The 25,921-nt window shown below is 36.9% G+C and overlaps 1 protein-coding gene and 1 long non-coding RNA gene across 2 annotated transcripts in view; one reads left to right on the forward strand and one right to left on the reverse strand.

The window, feature by feature from the left end:
• Nucleotides 1–12,199, forward strand: part of sema3d (sema domain, immunoglobulin domain (Ig), short basic domain, secreted, (semaphorin) 3D) — a 67,388-nt gene extending 55,189 nt beyond the window's left edge. The window contains exons 16-18 of the mRNA NM_131048.2: nt 2,155–2,219; nt 2,568–2,704; nt 11,571–12,199. Of these exons, the coding sequence (NP_571123.2) occupies nt 2,155–2,219; nt 2,568–2,704; nt 11,571–11,948 (580 nt within the window). The 3' untranslated portion in view covers nt 11,949–12,199. The remainder of the gene's footprint in view (nt 1–2,154; nt 2,220–2,567; nt 2,705–11,570) is intronic.
• Nucleotides 1–25,921, reverse strand: part of LOC141378809 (uncharacterized) — a 127,467-nt gene that overhangs the window by 2,364 nt on the left and 99,182 nt on the right. The window lies entirely within an intron of this gene.

Genomic DNA, 25,921 nt, shown 5'->3' on the forward strand with positions numbered 1-25,921 from the left:
ATCACAGTTTCCATAATTACACTGTATAAATAGATAAAGGTCTATGGTTCTGCATACAATTAATTACTTTATCTTGTTAGAGTTTATAGCCATTTCACTTTACTTCAGGAGGCATCAATGTCATTTTGTAGGTCTATTGGAGACGTTCATAAATATTCCTAGCAAATCTAACAAATGTGGGATCCATACAAATTACATAAACACACTAAAACGCACTTCATCAGCGTTTATTTTAGGTCGCACAAAAAAATCTGCACTTGAGCAGCGTATATTTGAGGGCGTGCAAGAAGTTTTGTGCACGAACAGAGGAAATCGGCACGCAAGCAAAGAGATTCTCATGCTCGTATTACATGAATGCAATCTCGTCTTGTAGTACTATGCTCATAACATTTTGTTATTGAAATAACACCATATGTCGTTGGAAGATCTGTGTAAAGGGCCTGCCGCTACAGCTGGAAAAAATCCTAGTGCAAACATTTAACTATTTGTAAATATATACATTTATTTTAATTCAGCACTCCAGACAAGTCAATCATGTTTATTAATACAGCACATCAAACAGTAGATTGCTTTAAAGCAAGCAGCATTAAAGTATTAAAGATAAATCTCTCAACAAGCATAATTTTGCCCTGATTTTGTTTAAAGTTGTGTCATGCCAGTTTAATTTAATTCACCTTTATTTCTATAGAGCTTTTATAATGTAGATTGTGTCAAAGCAGCTTAACACAGAAGGTCTAGTAAATTGAAATTGAAACTGTGTCAGTCCAGTTTTCAGAGGTTATATTAGTTTAGTTCAGTTCAGTGTGGTTTAATTCTTACTGCTAAAAGTCAAAACACTGAAGAGCAAATCCATCGATGCGCAGCTCCACAGTTCACTCACTTTTATTTGGCTTCTTCCCAGTTTGTGGTCACCACAGTGGTATGAATTGCCAATTACTCTGGCATATCTTTTTCACAGCAGATGTCCTTTCAGTCGCAACCCAGCATTAAGAGTACAAAGCTCAGTGCTAGGAAACGCTCACATACTACAGCCAATTTAGTATGTCCAAATAACTTGTTTAGCATGTCTTTGGACTGTGGGGGGAAACCTGGAGGTCTGGTTGCAGACTTGGTGCAGTTGCAAGGTGAGCTGCATGCAATGCTGTTTAATGTGCACATCTAACCCTACCTCTCACAGTAATGTCACAAGCTCTATTTAGTGCATTGTGTCTGACATTGCAAGTTTGAGATATGCAGTCTTAGCTTGAAAAATCCAAGTCTGCATCTACTATTGGAAACCTGAGGAAACCCATGTGGACATGGGGAGAACATGCAAACTCTACTGAGAAAGTCCTCCTGGTGCAGCTGAGACTTGAACCAGTACCTTCTTGCTGTGAGGCAACAGTGCTAACTTTAGACCTTGACATAATTCATAATTCAAAATTACCCAGTATTAGAATTTATGTCTACTTCATATTGTTTTCCAGACAGTGGCAAACCTGGTTGTTCTTCTTCTTCTTTAAAAAAGACACAAATTAAAATAGGTCATTTATTAAGGTCATTTTGAGGCAAATCATTCATTCATTCATTTTTCTTCGGCTTAGTCCCTTTATTTATCAGGGGTCGCCACAGCGGAATGAACCGCCAACTTATCTAGCATATGTTTTACACAGTGGATGCCTTTCCAGCTGCAACTCAGTACTGGGATATATCCATACACAGTCATTCACACTACGACCAATTTAGTTCATTCAATTCACCTATACCCTTATGTCTTTGTACTGTGGGGGAAACTGGAGCACCCAGAGGAAACTCACGCAAACACAGGGAGAATAGCAAACTGAAAAATGTCTCTTGAAACTTCAATTGTTTTTCTATCAATTTGTTTTTGTTTTTATGCATTTAGCAGATGCTTTTGTACAAAGGGAATTGCATTGCATTCAAGGTACTTCTATTGTTTCATGCATACCTTGGGAAAAAAAGTCATAATTTAGGCGTTGCTTGTGCATTGTTTCGTCTACAGTAATAGAAATTGTTTCTATTGCTTCTACGTGCATTCTGTGTCTGAAAATGTTCCAACTAATAACTGATGTAATGTTATTGATCAATTCTAAAATGTAATCAAGGTTAATCTGATGCATGCTCAATTAAAGGCTTTCTGATGTGTGCTTACAGAAGGGCCAGAAGGCAGGACATCAAACATGGAGACCCATCCAGCCATTGTTGGGACACAGAGGATGGTAAGAAAGCATATGAGGGCGTACAGTCTGTGTGTGTGTGTGTGTGTGTGTGGGTGTGTGTGTGTGTGTGTGTGTGTGTGTATGTGTGTGTGTGTGTGTCTCTGTGTGTGTGTGTGTGTGTGTGTGTGTGTGTGTGTGTGTGTGTGTGTGTGTGTGTGTGTGTGTGTATGTGTGTGTGTGTGTCTCTGTGTGTGTGTGTGTGTGTGCGCAGCATAAAAGCACTAAAAGCTCTGTTTTGTTTTAAGATGCTGCATTGTCCTGTGGGGCTCACCTAATGGACCTCAATGTTAACCCAAAAAAATGTCTTTTTGATATGCTGATCGCTCCCTCTCTCTTTCGCTTTTGCAGTGTTAGGGAGGAATGTCGAGGAGAAGGTGTTGTACGGAGTGGAGAGTAACTCCTCTTTTCTTGAGTGCGTTTCGAAATCCCAGCAGGCCTTGATCCGCTGGTTTGTACTGAAGCCAGGAGTGGACCACCGTCAAGAGGTATCAGTAACCTAGAGTACATCAGTGTGTGTGTGTGTGTGTGTGTGTGTGTGTGTGTGTGTGTGTGTGTGTGTGTGTGTGTGTGTGTGTGTGTGTGTGTGGCTGTGCGTGTGTGTTTTTTGTTCACCTACTTTGTAGCTACACTGAAAAAATATTCATTGGATTTACTAGATTTTTTAAGGTAACTGGTTGCAAACAATTCAACACAGGGTCATTCTGAAAACGTAGCCCTATATACATTTCTGGAGGTCGCAAATTATGTAGTCAGAAGTACGTGTGGCTGCATTTCATCTTTCATCTTCCTTTTCATGCTTACCAGCTGACCACTTACCTCCATGTGGACAGCTTTCCCGTTGTTACCAGTTTGTCCAGTGGTTTGCACCATACGTTGGCCCCAAGACCCCGACAATGGGGTTCAAGTCTGATGAAGGTTGGTTCCAAAAAGCAGGTAAAACAAAAACAAAAGGCAAAAAATAAAATAAATAAGTAAATAACAGTGTGAGAATGTGGTGAAATCTGAAAACATGGTAAAAACCATGGGGCTTTTTTTTCTGGATTGCTTTTTAAAACACTGTTGGTTGAGTTTAGGGAGGTGAGTGGGCACTGCTCAATCTGTGTTTTTTAAAACATTATCAGTTGAGTTTAGGGTAGGGAGAGGTCGGGAGGCTCGTTTGGTCGGTCGGTCGGTCAGTCAGTCAGTCAACAGCGACCTCTGGTGGATTTACATGAGAACAGCAGGCGTGAATGGCACTTGCAAGAGAAATTTCTCTCAAAAAACGTACACAACAAAAACTGCTAAACAAAAACATAGCTCCTGGGTTGTATTTGGCACACTCCAGAAATGCATATAGGGGTACGTTTTCAGAATGAGCCTGGGTTGTTAAAAGGTTGTTGTTTTTTGTTGTTTTTAAAATGTCTCAGCATTGATGTACTTTAATGCATAGCCTGGCTATATTCCAGTCATATTTTCTCTTTTTAACTATGTCTTTTAGCATCACAGGGTTATTTTATCATTGGACACCCTCTAGAAACTGATTTACAGTACCTCTCAACTGCCTGGTGCTTAAAAAAGCAAATGTTGCATAATTCTGAAGATATATTACCAAACAATTGGTTATAACAGAAAAAAACAGATCTCTTTTGGTTATAGCGAAAACAGCTTTGGGCTCAGAAATCTGGGCGAACATAAACGTAAAGATGCAGAATACATCAGAACTGTCCAAAACTGACCTTCACTGGTGGATTCATCCCTCTCTTTTACTGTTTTACACATTTAATCTCATTCTCCATTAAAAAAATGAAAAATAACAGTAGTTACTAAAATAACTTTAGGATTAAAAATGAAAGATTAATAAAAAAGTAATGAATAGATATTGCTTTCAAATTGTGGTTCAACAGAAGATTAAAAAAGCAAACTAGTAAAACTGGCCTGGACAAAACTGAAGGAGACCAACAATTTTGTCCGTTTCTGTATGTGGGCAGAGGATAGTTCATAGTGCAGATACAGAGGTCAGTTTAACCTTGTGCTGTGTCTTTATTAGCTGTGATGAATAGACGGGGGCCAAGACCTGACTCTGGAGAGGTAGATCAGCATATCCTTCTATCGATCTATCTCCACAACAATTAATCCCAACAGGAGTGTGTGTGTGTGTGTGTGTGTGTGTGTGTGTGTGTGTGTGTGTGTGTGTGTGTGTGTGTGTGTGTGTGTGTGTGTGTGTGTGTGTGTGCGTGTGTGTGTGAGAAAGAGAGAGAGAGACATTTGGGGAGGCATGACAGCAGAAGGTCAAATCACAGCACAAATGTCACATGACTGTAGATGCTATCCGAGAAGAAATGTCCAGTTCCTGTAGTCCCACATCTCAAGTAAACATCAGCCCTGCTGTGATGCATTCCTTTTGTTTTTGTTTCCTTTCCTGCTTTTCTTCTACTCCTTTCTTTCACGTTTTTTTTTTCCCACAGCACAAAGCGACTCCCAGCTGCCCAAAACACCTGCGCCACACAAACACAATCTCGCATGTGTGGTGCAATGTTAACATATCAGCCCACACTTCACCTCGTAAAAGACAACAATGAGTGATAGAAGAGAAAACAGCGCTTGCGTGTTTTGTGTGAATGTTTATGGAGACTGAGTTTACAGATATCTGGATGTAATAACAGAATGGATGCTTCAGATCCTACGTAGCTGGGAACACAAGAAAAGAACGATAGGATGAGGAGGGTAAAGAGTTTATTTTGTCTGGTTCCAATTGTGATTTTGGTTCCTTAATTATTTTGTAAAAAAAAGAACTTTTACATAAGCCCAAACACACACCTTGGGTTGATTTAGTTTAAAGGGTTAGTTCACCACAAAATGAAAATCATTCATTCATTTCCTTTGGCTTAGTCCCCAATTTATCAGGGGTTGCCACAGTGCAATGAACTGCCAACTATCCCCGCATTTGGAAGAGTTGGAATAGTATCTGTATGTGTATATACAAAGTAGATACCCTTCCAGCCGCAACTCAGCACTTGAAAACACTCATACACTCTCTCATTCACACACACACACACACACACACACACACTCTCACACACACTCACACTCACACACTAGGGCCAATTTAGTTCATCCAGTTCACTTATAGTGCTTGTTTTTGGACTGTTGCTAGCTCCATCCCCAACAGGACCAGTTGGCATTTTTGTGTGGAGTTTGCATGTTCTCATTTACATTTTACAGTTCATATTTTAATCCATTTGTTTTGTGGATTATTTTATGAAGCAACAAACTTGTAATACATTTTTGTTAGTCATTACTGAAACTTCAGGCATGGACTGACACACCCCTCTTCCGTTCCTAAACCTAATCGATAGTGTGTTCAAAAGCGCTGATTAACTCGTCCACCCACTTCTCTAAACCCGACCCTGTTTTCAAAAGCAATCCAGAAAAAATATAGACCAGCCTGATTTTTACCATGTTTTCATATTTTACCACATTATTACCCTGTCATTTACTGTGTTATTTTATTTTTTGCCTTCTGCTTTGGTCTTACCTGCAACAAAAACATTACCTTAATTTTAAAGACGAAATGCAGCCATATATACTTCTGGCTTCGTAATTCACAATCTCCAGAAATGTACTGTAGGGCTATGTTTTCATAATGAGCCTATGTTGATAGCTTTGATATGCATGCATAATTTCTTTTTATGTTCCACAAATCTTGGTGGAATAACATAGACATCCGAAAACCACTGGAGGAGCCAATCTTTATGAAAACCCTTCCTGTATTATTTTAAAAATATGGCTTTTTGCAGATTCCCACAATCTTTCCATGCACTTGTGGGGTCACTGATAGGCCAGCTTGTATTTGAGAAATGAGATAGATCTTGTACTCTCTTTCTGAAAACCCACAGTCAGAGCCAGCAGGCCTCGTAACATGGTTTTATGTCTTTGACCCGGCACTGAGACCAATGCTGAGCTTAAAACCTGCGTCTCTGATCAGAGGCCAGTTTCCTTCGAGCCCCCCAGTAAAACCGCCAACCCTGGTTATACAGTGATATACTGCCGGGATACCAAACACAGACACACATGTTCACTTAAAGCACAAAGACACAGCAGAACATCTCCATGTCATGCACACACGTTTCATCTTGACTCTCATGTGCCCTTGGTCCTAAAGTTTTAGTTCCAGCTGTCTCAGGTGCCAAACCACCCTGTTTCCTCTAATTCCTGACACATTTCGGCAAGCTACGGCTTGTAGTCATAGTCCAAATTTACAATGCAAATCTAAAATGTCGTTTAGTTATCGAATTTCCTTGATGCATCCTTTAAATGGCAGATAGATTAGCATAAGTCAATGCTGCGGTAAGCATTTTGTTTGCATTTTACAGGGACTCGGTATGCTTTGAAGCATTCTTTCCCTCCTCTCCTTAGTGCACAGCTGTATTGGTTTAGTCCACGACAACAGCATGACTAGCAGGAGAAATCAGCACGCTCAGAAATACAGATAACAGAAAAAAAATCTAAAGGAGAGAGAACTTGGACAGGCAAACAGAAACAGAAGGAGAGAAGGCAAATACAGAATCTGATATTGAACAAAGAAAACAAAGTGGAAGAGTCTAAAAGAAATATAAGCATGACTATAATGACAGATGTATTGCATGGTTCACTTCACGATGGCAAGACGGTGCCTCACAGCAAGAGGGTTGCTGGTTCGAGTCCTGGCTTGGTCAGTTGGCATTTCTATGTAGTTTGCATGCTCTCCCTTTCGGGTGCTCCGGCTTCCCCCACATTGCAAAGACATGTGCTATAAGTGAATTGAATTAACTAAATTGGCAGTATTGTATGTGTGTGAATGAGTGTGTATGGATGTTTCCCAGTACTGGATTGCAGCTGGAAGGGCATCCGCTGTGTAAAGCATATGCTGGATAAGTTGGCGGTTTATTCCACTATGGTGACCCCTGAAGAATAAAGGGAGTAAGCTAAAGGAAAATGAATGAATGAATGAATGACTTTAATATATTAAAATAAATTCAATTCATCTTTAATTCTTTAGCGCTTTTTACAATGAAGACTGTGTCGAAGGAGCTTAACCTATATGAAGAAAAGAGAGTAAAAGCCAAAATATTTTAAAATGTGGAACATTCACACAGTTAAGCCAGGCAGGAGTTTAGTGTAGAATGCTGGTGTAGTTCTGGTAATTTCAAACTGCTTCAGTTGCTTAGCTATGTTTCCATCCACCAATTTTTATGCACATTTAGATATGCGCATAAAAAAATGGTTGATGCAAACACCTAGAAGCGAAAATTTTAATAATGCGCAAAGAAACATGCACACAACTGAGTAGGATAAACTTTTTATTCGATAAGAAAAAATGTGCATAAACTACGATGGGAACACTTTTACCAAAATAATCCAGGATGCGCATTAAAAAAAGTCATGTGATTTTGTTAGAAGAGATTGTGTGATGATAAAAATGAGTGATAACAAACTAAGCAGCTGACCACATTTAGCCTATTCAAATGTTATCACTTGATTGAATGGGCGTTATTATCACTGGTGATAAGCTGATAGATATGGGCCAGTAGTAGGGGCCTTCAGTGCCTAGTAGTAGTAACATCCATTCACATGGTTAATCAGCTATAGATTACATATGGCTGTGACAGAAAGCTAACAAGAATTATTTAATTTATTTATTAAATTTCCAAATAATTGTATTTTATTAATGTCTTCCCACCTCAACCCTAAACCCAACCGTAACTAATGTAAAAACAGATCTGGAGTTGTGTCTATTATTATAGATGATTAACCATGTGGATGGATGATAACAGCCTTCTGGGCTTACTAGTAGGCACAGAAGGCCCCAACTGGCCCATATATATCAGCTGATAACCACTGATAACATCTATTCAATCGAGTGATAACATTAGAATCAAATGCCGCAATGTAAAACATCTGAGATGTTGTTTTGGTCATTCTAAAACGCCTTAACGGTTTCAGTATTAGTGTTATTATATAATTATTGATCTCCAGAATTGTCAAGAGTGTCTGCACTCGTTTCTCACACCTTCAAACATTACCATGCAACACGTTCATTGCATGTTGGCATTGTCTTCTGAGGCGCAAGTCATTTATTAAATGAAGAAAAGATTCACGCCGCTTCTCCTACCGCAGCAAATTCCATTTTTATTTTCCATATTTGGCTCAAGTTAATCAGGAAGTGTTCATTTTTTTCTCTTTTAACTCTCATCTTTGGATGGAAACATAGCAACTGTTGATGTTCAGTTCAGTTAATTTCAATGTAAAGCAAATAACACTGCTAAAGGCACTGATCCACTGAAGAACAACTCTGATGAGTAGCTTCACTAGTCAATCTGAAATAAGTTGCTATTTTTAAGAAATTAATCAAAATATAAAATAACTGACCTCAGTGCAACTAAAATCATCTAAAAGCCACAATTTAAAGCTTTATTAAAATGTAACTTTTGGCCCTTCACCATTTAAAACAAAGGGCATGTGTCTATTGGGATCCCATTGTTTTTGGATATGTTATGTGGTTCCAGCCATCTGTGTACACATGGGCGGAAGACAGCTCATCATTATCTTTTTTGTTTGTTTTTAGAACTGGTATTTGGTTTTTTGGAAGTTTGACATTTTAAATGTTCCAGTTGCTTAAATTGTTGATATTTGCGTTAAACCTGAAAAGTTATAAAAGCTTAAATGGGATAGTTCACCCAAAATTTAGTCACCTTCAGGTCAGCAACTTAAAAAAAAAAAAAAGATTTATCTTAAGTCATGATTCTTGGCTATCTAAATAATTCAAGTTAATGGCTTCTAGCATTTTAAGAGTATGATACAGTAGACAGGCAAAATAAAATGAATACATGTGATTCCTCAGTGGTTAGCACTGTCACCTAAAAGCACGAAGGTCGCTGGTTTGAGTCCCAGCTGGGCCAGTTGGCATTTCTATGTGGAGTTTGCATGTCTTAAGTTTCCTCCAGGAGATCCAGTTTCCCCACAGTCCTACAAGCACTATAAATGATTTTGATTACCTGTATTGGCCGTAGTGTATAGGTGTTTCCCAGTACTGGGTTGAAAGGCATCTGCTGTTTAAAACATGTCGTAATGCTGCCGGTGTTCTGTCCATTTGTCCTACCATGTCAGATTGTCCTACCTCCTATTCAAATAGTAGGTAGCACACTTTGATGACGCAATATACTACCTATCAGGTTTTGCTAAAAGAGTAAATTTGAATGTGGTGTAGTGTGATATAAAGCTCTTATATTGCTCTAACCTACCTAATCCCTAACTCCAACCTCAGAACCATTCAAATACAGTGTTTGTAGGATAATCTGAGGGGTAGAATAAAATGCCAGGACATAATAAGCAGCTAATTAGTTGTTTATTAAGCTAAAAGTCTTAGTTAACAGTTGATTAATAGCGTAAAACTGTACATTAAAATAAAGTGTGACTAAAAAAAAAAGGTCATCATAAGGTCATCTTGGATGACCTGAGATTAAGATAACAGCACATTTAGATTTTTGGGTCAATTATTCTTTGTAAAGTAAAGTTTGCTTGTTTTGTTAAGCACAAAAGAAGATATATTGAAGAATGCCGTAAACGTGTAACCATTGACTTTCATAATATTTGGCAATGTTTTTTTTTTTTTTTTTTAGGTGAACTATCCCTTCAAACATATAAATCAGTGATACATTTTCTTAAAATCAGTTCACTAATGTGAATTTGTTTATCCCTGTAAAATCACAAACTAAGTTGTATGATCTGCAAGCACAAAGCACTTCCTACACATGTCAGAGGTCAGAAGAAAGATGGACACCTTGCCCATAGATCAGCGCAATAGATCACACAAACACCTTGAGTTAAAAGTAGACCCTGAAACCATCAAGGCAAAGGGCATGACACTTCTGTGCCCCTCCACCCCCTTTTTTCTCTCGTTAGCATTAACATGTGGTCATCTTGTCTAATTTGTCTAATAAGACTCTAATGACCAATCAGATGTGTGTAATGTGAGGTCAACGGGAAGCAGAGCACAGAGGTTAAAGACTGATCTCTGACCTTGAGGGAGTCTTGCTGTGGGCTCCTGGTTGAATGATTTATGGGAATAAACCCGGCAAGCGACACATAAATTCACTAGCTGTGATTAAGTTTGTGTGTGTGTGTGACTTGAGGTTTTTGTTGATATGGTCTATTTCTATTAAAAAAATCTTTCAGTACGGTTACAGGGCATAAACTATAGCATGGGTCTTCAACATTTTTTTTTTTTTTTTGTCAAGGACCCATTAGGTGATGGTGCAGGGACTCCCTGATATAAAATGTATGAAACATAGCCTCTGATATTAATAGAAAACAGTCATATTACACTGGTTATATATTATATAAGACAGTTAGAACTTACGTTGTTGTTGTATATGCCTAATTGTCTGTATATTTTCATATATTTTTTAATCTTTCGAAAAGATTTAGACAAAAAACATTTAGGATGTTAAGCAACAAAAAAAATATTGTGGAATTAAAATCACAATGTATTAAGTTGTTCACAATTGTCAATTATTTACATTTTCATCCATTTTCGTTCTACAGCCAGGTGGACTATTATACAATTACATGAATTTTGGCTTCATGGATGCAATGTTTTTATTAAAGCTGTTAATGTAATAATTATATTATTTTTACATGTTAATATTTTATCTTTGATGTTTTGACCCAAGTTTATTTTTTATTTAAAAATATTTGTATTTTGATCCAAATTAATTTACATGTACTGAGATATACAAGAATCAGAAATCTAATTAGTCTGCAAGAAACTGAAAAGAAAACATGGTCACACTTCATTTTAATGTACAATTCATGCTATTAACAAAATATTAACTTAGCCTTTTAGCTCAATAAACTGCTAATTAGCTGCTTATTAGTAGTGAGGTATTAGGTTGGATTAAAATATAAAATAAGCTACTTTATATGTGCTAATAAACTCTTAATATCTTAATATTGGCAGGTAAGCCAGAAGTAAATTGTGTAAATTGTTAGTAAAACTAAAATGTTACCAAAACCATTAATGTATCATTAGTGTTAATCCATAAGCTCTGGCAAACTGTTAGTCCCACTTTCTATTACAGTGTAACTTTAATTAATATGTACTTACATTTAAATTAATAATTTGGTACAATGCACTTATTATGTAGGTACAGTACATGTTTTATATTGGTACTTATATCTTTAAAATGATCTGCACCCTAACCCTTACCTTAAACATCTGTAATTTATTTCTGCAATTACATTTAGAATTTTTTTTTTGAGCCATCCCTTACACCTTAACCCACCTTTAAACCTACCCATACCACCAAATTACCAATATTGTGTCTGTTGCAGATTAAACCAGACGAGCGTGTGCTGATAACCGATCGAGGTTTGCTGATTCGCTGGCTCCAACGTGGCGATGCGGGGTCCTACTTTTGCACGTCTCAGGAGCACAGATTCACCCGAACCCTCCTCCACGTCTCTCTCCACATTCTGGACCGCGGACAAATCAATGCACATCAACCTGCTATACGGGAATCATCTGAAAACCCTGCCGTGACTGAACCCCGCCAGCGCTATAAGGATTATTTGCGCATGTTGAGCGGCCCTGCACGATCTCTGGATGAGTACTGTGAAACCATGTGGCATAGGGAGAAGAAGCAGAAGCAGAAGGGCAAATGGAAACACGTTCAAGAGCTCCGCAAAAGCAGAAACCGACGCCACCACTAGAGGTGCTAGTGGTAGATGTGAGGTTTGAAGGGTGATCCACTGAATGTGGATTAAACAAACTGTAAACCAAATATAAAGACTTTAGAAATTAACCATCTCATTAGCATCTCATTTTTAGGAGTCCCTCTAAAGTGACCAACTGATTCTTTGTCATTTAAAAACAAACTAAACATTAAGTCATCTTAATTGATTTTAAAGATGCATCGTAATCTTTTGGTTTTGGTAATGCCCACTTGTGCAAAATATGGTACAACAAAAAAAAAATAAAAATTATATAGCTATGAATCCAAAACTATGATTAAAAACACACACACACACACCAGTTCTTTGCGCTTTAATTTTAACCAAGGATAAAATTGCATTCATGTTGAATGTATGTAAATATTTATATTTTTTGTACATGAAATTGTGCATGCTTTAGCCTTATTTACATAGAATTCTCTTTCAGTTTTAACCAAGCATTTAAATTTCACTGAGTAAAATACACTATTTTTGTATTTTGGCAATGTGTCTCTCTGTAGGCATATGGACGTTATTTAAAATGACAATGGTGTTGAAATAAACTCTTTTTATTTCTACTTGACTTAATTCTAAGTCTTCTTTTGATATACAGCAACTCTATATTTAGTCTTTTAAAAAGATATATATATTTGAGGTTAGTATTTTATGTGTACTTCTGTGTATTTTATTTATATCTATGACACTTTTGTCATTGTTTATTCAAAAAATCTAAAGCAAAAATTCTGTAGTTTCTATATTTATATTGCATTTACATTTAGTCTTTTAGCATTTTTGCGTAAATTTATATTAAATAAAAATTATGTTATAAAATATAAATTTATATATATATATATATGTATATATATATATATATATATATATATATATATATATATATATATATATATATATATATATATATATATATATATATATATATATTATTCATTCATTTTCTTTTTGACATTGTCCCTTTTTTAATACGGGGTTGCCAGAGCGGAATGAACCACAAACTTATCCAGCACATGGATGCCCTTCCAGCCGCAACCCATCTCTGGGAAACATCCATACACACCCATTCACACTCATACACTTTGGACAATTTAGCCTACCAAATTCTCCTGTACTGCATGTATTTGAACTGTGGGGGAAACCCACGCAAATGCAGGGAGAACATGCAAACAAAAGAAGTGCCAACTGACCCAGCCGTGACTTAACACAGCGACCTTCTTGCTGTGAGCCATAATTATATATATATATATATATATATATATATATATATATATATATATATATATATATATATATATATTAAAATATATTATTAATTTATTCATTCATTTTCTTTTTGGCTTAGTCCCTTAATTAATCTGGAGTCGCCAAAGGGGAATGAACCGCCCACTTATCCGAGATAAATAAAATATATGAATATAATATATTATGTATTAAAATTCATTCATTAATTTTCCTTCAGCTTAGTCCTTTATTTATCAGGGGTTGCCACAGTGAAATGAACTGCAACTATTTCAGCATATGTGTTGCCACAGCGGAATAAACCGCCAACTATTTCACCAACTATATTATGTTTTACGCAGCGGATGCCCTTTCAGCCACGACCCAGTACTAGGAAACACCCATACACTCTTATATTCACACACGCTTATACGCTACGGCCAATTTAGTTATTCCAATTCATTTATAGTCCATGTCTATGTCCATGTCCGGAGCACCAAGAGGAAACCCACACAAACACAGGGAGAACCAATACATACATTTCTGGAGATCGTGATTTATGAAGTCAGTAAGTATGGTTGAAATGCATCTTTAAAATGAATGCTACCGGCAGTATGGCTCCATTCCTTTTTGCTGACCACTTAATTCTGTATGACTATTACCAATTTGTCCAGTAGCTCGCCATGAACGTCAGTAGACTTAAGACACGGAGAGAAGTTGACAACAATGACGGTGTTTGAGTCCGGCAAAGAATGATTCCAGAAAGTGGGTAAGACTGAAACAAAAGCCAAAAAATTAAATAAACAAGTTAATAACAGGGTGTGAATGTGGTAAAACCTGAAAACGTGTAAAAATTACGTGAGGGCTTTTCTTTTTCTAGATTTCTTTTTAAAACTGTCAGTTGGGTTTAGGGAAGTGGATGGGCGGGTCAATCGGTGCTATTGAAAACACTATTGGTTGGGTTTATGGAAGGAGGAGAGTGGGTCAGTCAGTCATTTAGTCGATTTAGTGGATTTATTCGAGAATAGCAGGTGCCAATAGCATTCGTGAGAGAATTTTGAGATCTCTGGTGGAGTACCTCCTGAGACATATTTGGCACTCTCCAGAAATGTATATAGTGGTACGTTTTCAGAATGACCCCTGAGTTGGGGAGAACATGCAAACTCCACACAGAAATGCCAACTGGACTCAAATCAGCGACCTTCTTGCTTTGAGGCAACAGTGCTAACCACTGAGCTGCCTTTAATATTAAACATATTTATATTAAACATGATTATATCAACTATGAAAATGTATTATATTCAAATATAAAGGTGTAGGGTTTATACAGATTTATTTAGATTACCATTTTGAGCATAAACAATCATCGTTCCTCACTTCAAGCTCTCAAATGTCTACATCCCAAAGGACACACTAACATTTAAGGGTTAAACACTAGACTTTAATATTTGTAATGTAATATAGATGAAACAATCGTACCTCATATCTCCACCGTGGCCTCATAATCACACACACACACACACACACACTCCAGGCACAGTTATATCACATATCCCATGACTTCACATGTGAACAAGAATCACGCAGCACTGCTGTTATGATTAATCGGAGAGATTCATGGCTGGACGGCACTTCTCTGAGCTCAACCTGCCACAGATCAGATTATAGAGCCAGTGAACTCCTCACGTACTTTACAATAAAGCATGACCTCAGATAACCTCACCGCCTGAAGCTTGTGTGCTCGTGTTTTTGAAGGTCACAGCTCCTCTCCATTGGGATTTCTCATATATGCAAGCGTTTGGTCAGTAGTGCATTCGGCACCCTGCTGAGGAAGTCAAGGTCAGTGGGTCACACTCACAAACACTACTTGTTTTGCTAAAGGAATAGTTCAGGAACAGTTCAGACAAAAAATGAAAATTTGATGCTAATTTATTCACACTGAGGCCTTGCAACATGCAGGTGACCTTCTTTCTTCTGGCAAACATTGAAGAAGATCTTGAGCTGAAACTGTGGCTCTTGGTAAGTCATTAAATGCACACAGTCCACAGTTGCTATTACGAAAATTGATCCAAATGAGTATATCCAGATATAAAATAAAATAATCAGCAATCTAATTAGTCTGCAAGAAACTGAAAAGAAAACATGGTCACACTTTATTTTACTGTACAATTTACAATATTTACAAGCCATTAACTTGAACTTTTAGCTCAATAAACTACTAAATTTCTGCTTATTAATATTTAGTAATGTAGTAGGTATAAGATATGATTAGGGACACCCAGGTGAAAAAAAAATAATTAAATGCAATTAAATTACACTTAAATACCCTCAAATTTATTTTTAGTACATTGTTATTTTTTTGTGTTAAATAAAAGTTTGATGGTTTTACACTATAAATATACTAATTCAAAGTATGTTTATACTTCAGTAGGACTTTAGTACACTTGACAAAAGTATACTAAATACCAGTAATACTCAAATAAATTTTTAGTGTACTACAATAAAGTACACTACAGAAAAAACATCCAAAAGACTTTTATTAGTGTGTTTTTCAAAAGTGTGCTGTAAATGCTTTAAACATTAGTTGATTTTTAGTACACTGTTTACATACTAATCCCAAGTTTAAAATAAGTTTAATATATAAAAAAATCTATAAGTAATGTATTGTAGTAGAAGTACATTTGCCCAAAGGTTTTACTTAAGTGCACTTAATGTGAATGCAATATTATCACTAACACTTAAATGGATTTTGAGCGTGGTAATTTTAAGTTTACATTGAATGACTTTATTAAATATCTATAAGTAATGTATTGTAGTAGAAGTACATTTTCCCAAAAGTTGTACTTAAGTACACTTAATATGAATGCATTATTATCACTAACATTTAAATTGATTTTGAGTGTGGTAATTTTAAGTTTACTAAAAGTAATGTATTGTAATAGAAGTACATTTTCTCAAAATGTCTTTACATTTCATACATGTGCTGTAATGTTGCATCTTTCTTATATTTTTGTGTTCTCAGTTTTTGCTAAGTTTTTGTTCCCTCCCATAAGGTATTTTTGTGGTTTATTGCACAAAAAGATTAAAGTGTTTTGATGAAGCACAGATGCTGTTTTCTTTGCACACACAGTATCACTTCAAAATATAGTCTTTAAATTAATTTTTTAGTATGTTAAAAGCACATTTTAGATCAGCTTCATGGTGTCTCATAATAGCACAGTTGAGTACACTTAGATGTAATTTTTAGTACATTAAAGACACAATTAGTTCGGGAAAATAGAGCACTTTTAATACAGTATTTAGCACACTTTATTTTACAATTTGTATCGCTATTAATATATTACTATTATACTTTAAATTAGTCATAAATATATTCAAATGTTTAAAAGTAGGGTTCAAAAGTTTTTCTAGTTGTAACTAAATATATTTTTTAAAATACATATATAGTATGTAAAAGCACATTTTTGTTCAATTTTTAGGGTCTCAAAATAGCACAGTTGAGTACACCTAGATGGTATTAGGTTTATCTTTGCATATACTTAATACTATCTTTTAGTACATTAAGTACAAAATTAGTGTGCAAAAATAGAGCACATTACTGAGAAGTGTACTAAGTATACTTAAATAGGGTGTTTGGGGATGTTGTGGACGAAAATGTAAGAGATTGGGGGGGCTGGGGTTGCTGACCGGGGAGGTCCTGGCCAAAAATGCACTGGCCCTTACTTAATTTACTCATCAGTAAATTTGAATGTCCAGGATCAACATAAGTCAGTTTTAATCTTGATGGTCCAGGATCAACATCAGTGAATTTTACTCGTGATGGTCCAGGATCAACGTAAGTCAGTTTTACTCTTGATGGTACAGGATCAACATCAGTGGATTTTAATCTTGATGTTCATGGAGCAACATAAGTCAGTTTTACTCTTGATAGTCCAGAGTCCACATCAGTGAATTTTACTCTTGATGGTCCAGGATCAACATCAGTAAATTTTAGTTGTGATGGTCCAGGATCAACATAAGTCAGTTTTAATCTTGATGGTCCAGGATCAACATCAGTGAATTAGAATCTTGATGGTCCAGGATCAACATCAGGGAATTTGAATCGTGATGGTCCAGGATTAACATCCGTCAATTTTAATCTTGATGGTCCAGGATCAACATCAGTCAATTTTAATCTTGATGGTCCAGGATCAACATCAGTCAATTTTATTCTTGACGGTCCAGGATCAACAACAGTGAATTTTATCCTTGATGGTCCAGGATCAGTGAATTTTCCTCTTGATGATCCAGGTTCAACATCAGTCAATTTTACTTTTGATGGTCCAGGATCAACATCAGTGGATTTTACTTTTGATGGTCCAGGATCAACATCAGTGAATTTGATCCTTGATGGTCCAGGATCAACATCAGTGAATTTGATCCTTGATGGTCCAGGATCAACATCAGTCAATTTTAATCTTGATGGTCCAGGATCAACATCAGTGAATTTGATCCTTGATGGTCTAGGATCAACATCAGTCAATTTTAATCTTGATGGTCCAGGATCAACATCAGTGGATTTTACTTTTGATGTTCCAGGATCAACATCAGTGAATTTGATCCTTGATGGTCCAGGATCAACATCAGTGAATTAGAATCTTGATGGTCCAGGATCAACATTAGTCAGTTTTAATCTTGACGGTCCAGGATCAGCATCAGTGAATTTTACTCTTGGTGGTCCAGGATCAACATCAGTGGATTTTACTTTTGATGGTCCAGGATCAACATCAGTGAATTAGAATCTTGATGGTCCGGGATCAACATCAGTGAATTTGATCCTTGATGGTCTAGGATCAACATCAGTCAATTTTAATCTTGATGGTCCAGGATCAACATCAGTGGATTTTACTTTTGATGTTCCAGAATCAACATCAGTGAATTTGATCCTTGATGGTCCAGGATCAACATTAGTCAGTTTTAATCTTGACGGTCCAGGACCAACATAAGTGAATTTGAATCTTGATGGTCCAGGATCAACATCAGTGGATTTTACTTTTGATGGTCCAGGATCAACATCAGTGAATTTGATCCTTGATGGTCCAGGATCAACATCAGTGAATTAGAATCTTGATGGTCCAGGATCAACATTAGTCAATTTTAATCTTGATGGTCCAGGATCAACATCAGGGGATTTTACTTTTGATGTTCCAGGATCAACATCAGTGAATTAGAATCTTGATGGTCCAGGATCAACATCAGTCAATTAGAATCTTGATGGTCCAGGATCAACATAAGTGAATTTGAATCTTGATGGTCCAGGATCAACATTAGTCAATTTTAATCTTGATGGTCCAGGATCAACATCAGTGGATTTTACTTTTGATGTTCCAGGATCAACATCAGTGAATTAGAATCTTGATGGTCCAGGATCAACATCAGTCAATTAGAATCTTGATGGTCCAGGATCAACATAAGTGAATTTGAATCTTGATGGTCCAGGATCAACATCAGTGAATTTTACTCTTGATGGTCCAGGCTCAACATCAGTCAATTTGATCCTTGATGGTCCAGGATCATCATCAGTGAATTTTGATGGTCCAGGATCAACATCAGTGATTTAGAATCTTGACAGTCCAGGATCAACAAAAGTCAGTTTTAATCTTGATGGTCCAGGATCAACATCAGTCAGTTTTAATTTTGACGGTCCAGCATCAACATCAGTGAATTTTATTCGTGATGGTCCAAGATCAACATTAGTCAATTTTAATCTTGATGGTCCAGGATCAACATCAGTGAATTTTACTCTTGATGGTCCAGGATCAACATAAGTGAATTTGAATCTTGATGGTCCAGGATCAACATCAGTCAATTTTACTTTTGATGGTCCAGGTTCAACATCAGTCAATTTTACTGTTAATGGTCCAGGATCAACAACAGTCAATTTTATTCTTGATGGTCCAGGATCAACATCAGTGAATTAGAATCTTGATGGTCCAGGATTAACATCAGTGAATTTGAATCTTGATGGTCCAGGATCAACATCAGTGAATTTTACTCTTGATGGTCCAGGATCAACATCAGTCAACTTTACTCTTGATGGTCCAGGATCAACAATAGTAAATTTGATCCTTGATGGTCCAGGATCAGTGAATTTTACTCTTGATGGTCCAGGATCAACATCAGTAAATTTTACTCTTGATGGTCCAGGATCAACATCAGTAAACGAGAATCTTGATGGTCCAGGATCAACATCAGTGAATTTTACTCTTGATGGTCCAGGATCAACAATAGTAAATTTGATCCTTGATGGTCCAGGATCAGTAAATTTTACTCTTGATGGTTCAGGATCAACATCAGTAAATTTGACTCTTGATGGTCCAGGATCAACATTAGTGAATTTGAATCTTGATGGTCCAGGATCAACATCAGTGAATTTTACTCTTGATGGTCCAGGATCAACATAAGTGAATTTGAATCTTGATGGTCCAGGATCAACATCAGTCAATTTTACTTTTGATGGTCCAGGATCAACAACAGTCAATTTTATTCTTGATGGTCCAGGATCAACATCAGTGAATTAGAATCTTGATGGTCCAGGATTAACATCAGTGAATTTGAATCTTGATGGTCCAGGATCAACATCAGTGAATTTTACTCTTGATGGTCCAGGATCAACATCAGTCAACTTAAATCTTGATGGTCCAGGATCAACATCAGTCAGTTTTAATCTTGATGGTCCAGGATCAACAATAGTAAATTTGATCCTTGATGGTCCAGGATCAGTGAATTTTACTCTTGATGGTCCAGGATCAACATCAGTAAATTTTACTCTTGATGGTCCAGGATCAACATCAGTGAATTTGATCCTTGATAGTCCAGGATCAACATCAGTGAATTTTACTCTTGATGGTCCAGGATCAACATCAGTGAATTTGATCCTTGATAGTCCAGGATCAACATCAGTGAATTTTACTCTTGATGGTCCAGGATCAACATAAGTGAATTTGAATCTTGATGGTCCAGGATCAACATCAGTGAATTTGAATATTGATGGTCCAGGATCAACATCAGTCAATTTTACTCTTGATGGTCCAGGTTCAACATCAGTCAATTTTACTGTTGATGGTCCAGGATCAACATCAGTAAATTTTAATCTTGATGGTCCAGGATCAACATCAGTGAATTAGAATCTTGATGGTCCAGGATCAACATCAGTGAACTTTGATGGTCCAGGATCAACATTAGTTAATTTTACTCTTGATGGTCCAGGATCAAAATCAGTGAATTTGAATCTTGATGGTCCAGGATCAACATCAGTGAATTTTACTCTTGATGGTCCAGGATCAACATCAGTCAATTTTAATCTTGATGGTCCAGAATGAACATCAGTCAATTTTAATCTTGATGGTCCAGGATCAACATCAGTGAATTTTATTCGTAATGGTCCAAGATCAACATTAGTCAATTTTAATCTTGATGGTCAAGGATCAACATCAGTCAATTATAATCTTGATGGTCCAGGATCAACATCAGTAAACTAGAATCTTGATGGTCCATGATCAACATCAGTGAATTTTACTCTTGATGGTCCAGGATCAACATAAGTGAATTTGAATCTTGATGGTCCAGGATCAACATCAGTCAATTTTACTTTTGATGGTCCAGGTTCAACATCAGTCAATTTGAATCTTGATGGTCCAGGATCAACATCAGTGAATTAGAATCTTGATGGTCCAGGATTAACATCAGTGAATTTGAATCTTGATGGTCCAGGATCAACATCAGTGAATTTTACTCTTGATGGTCCAGGATCAACATCAGTCAACTTTACTCTTGATGGTCCAGGATCAACAATAGTAAATTTGATCCTTGATGGTCCAGGATCAGTGAATTTTACTCTTGATGGTCCAGGATCAACATCAGTAAATTTTACTCTTGATGGTCCAGGATCAACATCAGTAAACGAGAATCTTGATGGTCCAGGATCAACATCAGTCAATTTTACTCTTGATGGTCCAGGATCAATAATAGTAAATTTGATCCTTGATGGTCCAGGATCAGTGAATTTTACTCTTGAAGGTCCAGGATCAACATCAGTAAATTTTACTCTTGATGGTTCAGGATCAACATCAGTAAATTTGACTCTTGATGGTCCAGGATCAACATAAGTGAATTTGAATCTTGATGGTCCAGGATCAACATCAGTGAATTTTACTCTTGGTGGTTCAGGATCAACATAAGTGAATTTGAATCTTGATGGTCCAGGATCAACATCAGTCAATTTTACTTTTGATGGTCCAGGATCAACAACAGTCAATTTTATTCTTGATGGTCCAGGATCAACATCAGTGAATTAGAATCTTGATGGTCCAGGATCAACATCAGTGAATTTTACTCTTGATGGTCCAGGATCAACATCAGTCAACTTAAATCTTGATGGTCCAGGATCAACATCAGTCAGTTTTAATCTTGATGGTCCAGGATCAACAATAGTAAATTTGATCCTTGATGGTCCAGGATCCGTGAATTTTACTCTTGATGGTCCAGGATCAACATCAGTAAATTTTACTCTTGATGGTCCACGATCAACATCAGTGAATTTGATCCTTGATAGTCCAGGATCAACATCAGTGAATTTTACTCTTGATGGTCCAGGATCAACATAAGTGAATTTGAATCTTGATGGTCCAGGATCAACATCAGTGAATTTGAATATTGATGGTCCAGGATCAACATCAGTCAATTTTACTCTTGATGGTCCAGGTTCAACATCAGTCAATTTTACTGTTGATGGTCCAGGATCAACATCAGTAAATTTTAATCTTGATGGCCTAGGATCAACATCAGTGAATTAGAATCTTGATGGTCCAGGATCAACATCAGTGAACTTTGATGGTCCAGGATCAACATCAGTTAATTTTACTCTTGATGGTCCAGGATCAACATCAGTGAATTTGAATCTTGATGGTCCAGGATCAACATCAGTGAATTTTACTCTTGATGGTCCAGGATCAACATCAGTCAATTTTAATCTTGATGGTCCAGGATCAACATCAGTCAATTTTAATCTTGATGGTCCAGGATCAACATCAGTGAATTAGAATCTTGATCGTCCAGGATCAACATCAGTGAATTTTAATCTTGATGGTCCAGGATCAACATCAGTAAACTAGAATCTTGATGGTCCAGGATCAACATAAGTCAATTTTAAACTTAAAGGTCCAGGATCAACATCAGTGAATTTTACTCTTGATGGTCGAGGATCAACATCGGTGAATTTGATCCTTGATCGTCCAGGATCAACATCAGTGAATTTTGATGGTCCAGGATCAACAACAGTCAATTTTAATCTTAATGGTCCAGGATCAACATCAGTGAATTAGAATCTTGATGGTCCAGGATGAACTTCAGTGAATTTTACTCTTGATGGTCCAGGATCAACATAAGCGAATTTGAATCTTAATGGTCCAGGATCAACATCAGTCAATTTTACTCTTGATGGTCCAGGTTCAACATCAGTCAATTTTAATCTTGATGGTCCAGGATCAACATCAGTGAATTAGAATCTTGATGGTCCAGGATCAACATCAGTGAACTTTGATGGTCCAGGATCAACATCAGTGAATTTTACTCTTGATGGTCCAGGAACAACATCAGTCAATTTTAATCTTGATGGTCCAGGATCAACATCAGTCAGTTTTAATCTTGATGGTCCAGGATCAACATCAGTGGATTTTACTTTTGATGGTCCAGGATTAACATCAGTGAATTCAAAATTTTTTTACTCTTGATGGTCCAGGATCAACATCAGTAAACTAGAATCTTGATGGTCCAGGATCAACACAAGTCAATTTTACTCTTGATGGTCCAGGATCAACATCAGTGAATTTTACTCTTGATGGTCGAGGATCAACATCAGTGAATTTGATCCTTGATGGTCCAGGATCAACATCAGTAAATTTTACTCTTGATGGTCCAGCATCAACATCAGTAAACGAGAATCTTGATGGTCCAGGATCAACATCAGTCAATTTTACTCTTGATGGTCCAGGATCAACAATAGTAAATTTCATCCTTGATGGTCCAGGATCAGTGAATTTTACTCTTGATGGTCCAGGATCAACATCAGTAAATTTTACTCTTGATGGTCCAGGATCAACATCAGTAAATTTTACTCTTGATGGTCCAGGATCAACATCAGTAAACGAGAATCTTGATGGTCCAGGATCAACATCAGTCAATTTTACTCTTGATGGTCCAGGATCAACAATAGTAAATTTGATCCTTGATGGTCCAGGATCAGTGAACTTTACTCTTGAAGGTCCAGGATCAACATCAGTAAATTTTACTCTTGATGGTTCAGGATCAACGTCAGTGAATTTGACTCTTGATGGTCCAGGATCAACATAAGTGAATTTGAATCTTGATGGTCCAGGATCAACATCAGTGAATTTTACTCTTGATGGTTCAGGATCAACATAAGTGAATTTGAATCTTGATGGTCCAGGATCAACATCAGTCAATTTTACTTTTGATGGTCCAGGATCAACAACAGTCAATTTTATTCTTGATGGTCCAGGATCAACATCAGTGAATTAGAATCTTGATGGTCCAGGATCAACATCAGTGAATTTTACTCTTGATGGTCCAGGATCAACATCAGTCAACTTAAATCTTGATGGTCCAGGATCAACATCAGTCAGTTTTAATCTTGATGGTCCAGGATCAACAATAGTAAATTTGATCCTTGATGGTCCAGGATCAGTGAATTTTACTCTTGATGGTCCAGGATCAACATCAGTAAATTTTACTCTTGATGGTCCAGGATCAACATCAGTGAATTTGATCCTTGATAGTCCAGGATCAACATCAGTGAATTTTACTCTTGATGGTCCAGGATCAACATAAGTGAATTTGAATCTTGATGGTCCAGGATCAACATCAGTGAATTTGAATATTGATGGTCCAGGATCAACATCAGTCAATTTTACTCTTGATGGTCCAGGTTCAACATCAGTCAATTTTACTGTTGATGGTCCAGGATCAACATCAGTAAATTTTAATCTTGATGGTCCAGGATCAACATCAGTGAATTAGAATCTTGATGGTCCAGGATCAACATCAGTGAACTTTGATGGTCCAGGATCAACATCAGTTAATTTTACTCTTGATGGTCCAGGATCAACATCAGTGAATTTGAATCTTGATGGTCCAGGATCAACATCAGTGAATTTTACTCTTGATGGTCCAGGATCAACATCAGTCAATTTTAATCTTGATGGTCCAGGATCAACATCAGTCATTTTTAATCTTGATGGTCCAGGATCAACATCAGTGAATTAGAATCTTGATGGTCCAGGATCAACATCAGTGAATTTTAATCTTGATGGTCCAGGATCAACATCAGTAAACTAGAATCTTGATGGTCCAGGATCAACATAAGTCAATTTTAATCTTAAAGGTCCAGGATCAACATCAGTGAATTTTACTCTTGATGGTCGAGGATCAACATCGGTGAATTTGATCCTTGATCGTCCAGGATCAACATCAGTGAATTTTGATGGTCCAGGATCAACAACAGTCAATTTTAATCTTAATGGTCCAGGATCAACATCAGTGAATTAGAATCTTGATGGTCCAGGATGAACTTCAGTGAATTTTACTCTTGATGGTCCAGGATCAACATAAGTGAATTTGAATCTTAATGGTCCAGGATCAACATCAGTCAATTTTACTCTTGATGGTCCAGGTTCAACATCAGTCAATTTTAATCTTGATGGTCCAGGATCAACATCAGTGAATTAGAATCTTGATGGTCCAGGATCAACATCAGTGAACTTTGATGGTCCAGGATCAACATCAGTTAATTTTACTCTTGATGGTCCAGGATCAACATCAGTGAATTTGAATCTTGATGGTCCAGGATCAACATCAGTGAATTTTACTCTTGATGGTCCAGGATCAACATCAGTCAATTTTAATCTTGATGGTCCAGGATCAACATCAGTCAATTTTAATCTTGATGGTCCAGGATCAACATCAGTGAATTAGAATCTTGATCGTCCAGGATCAACATCAGTGAATTTTAATCTTGATGGTCCAGGATCAACATCAGTAAACTAGAATCTTGATGGTCCAGGATCAACATAAGTCAATTTTAAACTTAAAGGTCCAGGATCAACATCAGTGAATTTTACTCTTGATGGTCGAGGATCAACATCGGTGAATTTGATCCTTGATCGTCCAGGATCAACATCAGTGAATTTTGATGGTCCAGGATCAACAACAGTCAATTTTAATCTTAATGGTCCAGGATCAACATCAGTGAATTAGAATCTTGATGGTCCAGGATGAACTTCAGTGAATTTTACTCTTGATGGTCCAGGATCAACATAAGCGAATTTGAATCTTAATGGTCCAGGATCAACATCAGTCAATTTTACTCTTGATGGTCCAGGTTCAACATCAGTCAATTTTAATCTTGATGGTCCAGGATCAACATCAGTGAATTAGAATCTTGATGGTCCAGGATCAACATCAGTGAACTTTGATGGTCCAGGATCAACATCAGTGAATTTTACTCTTGATGGTCCAGGAACAACATCAGTCAATTTTAATCTTGATGGTCCAGGATCAACATCAGTCAGTTTTAATCTTGATGGTCCAGGATCAACATCAGTGGATTTTACTTTTGATGGTCCAGGATTAACATCAGTGAATTCAAAATTTTTTTACTCTTGATGGTCCAGGATCAACATCAG

The sequence above is a fragment of the Danio rerio genome, chromosome 18, assembly GCF_049306965.1.
Source record: "Danio rerio strain Tuebingen ecotype United States chromosome 18, GRCz12tu, whole genome shotgun sequence".
NCBI lineage: Eukaryota > Metazoa > Chordata > Actinopteri > Cypriniformes > Danionidae > Danio > Danio rerio.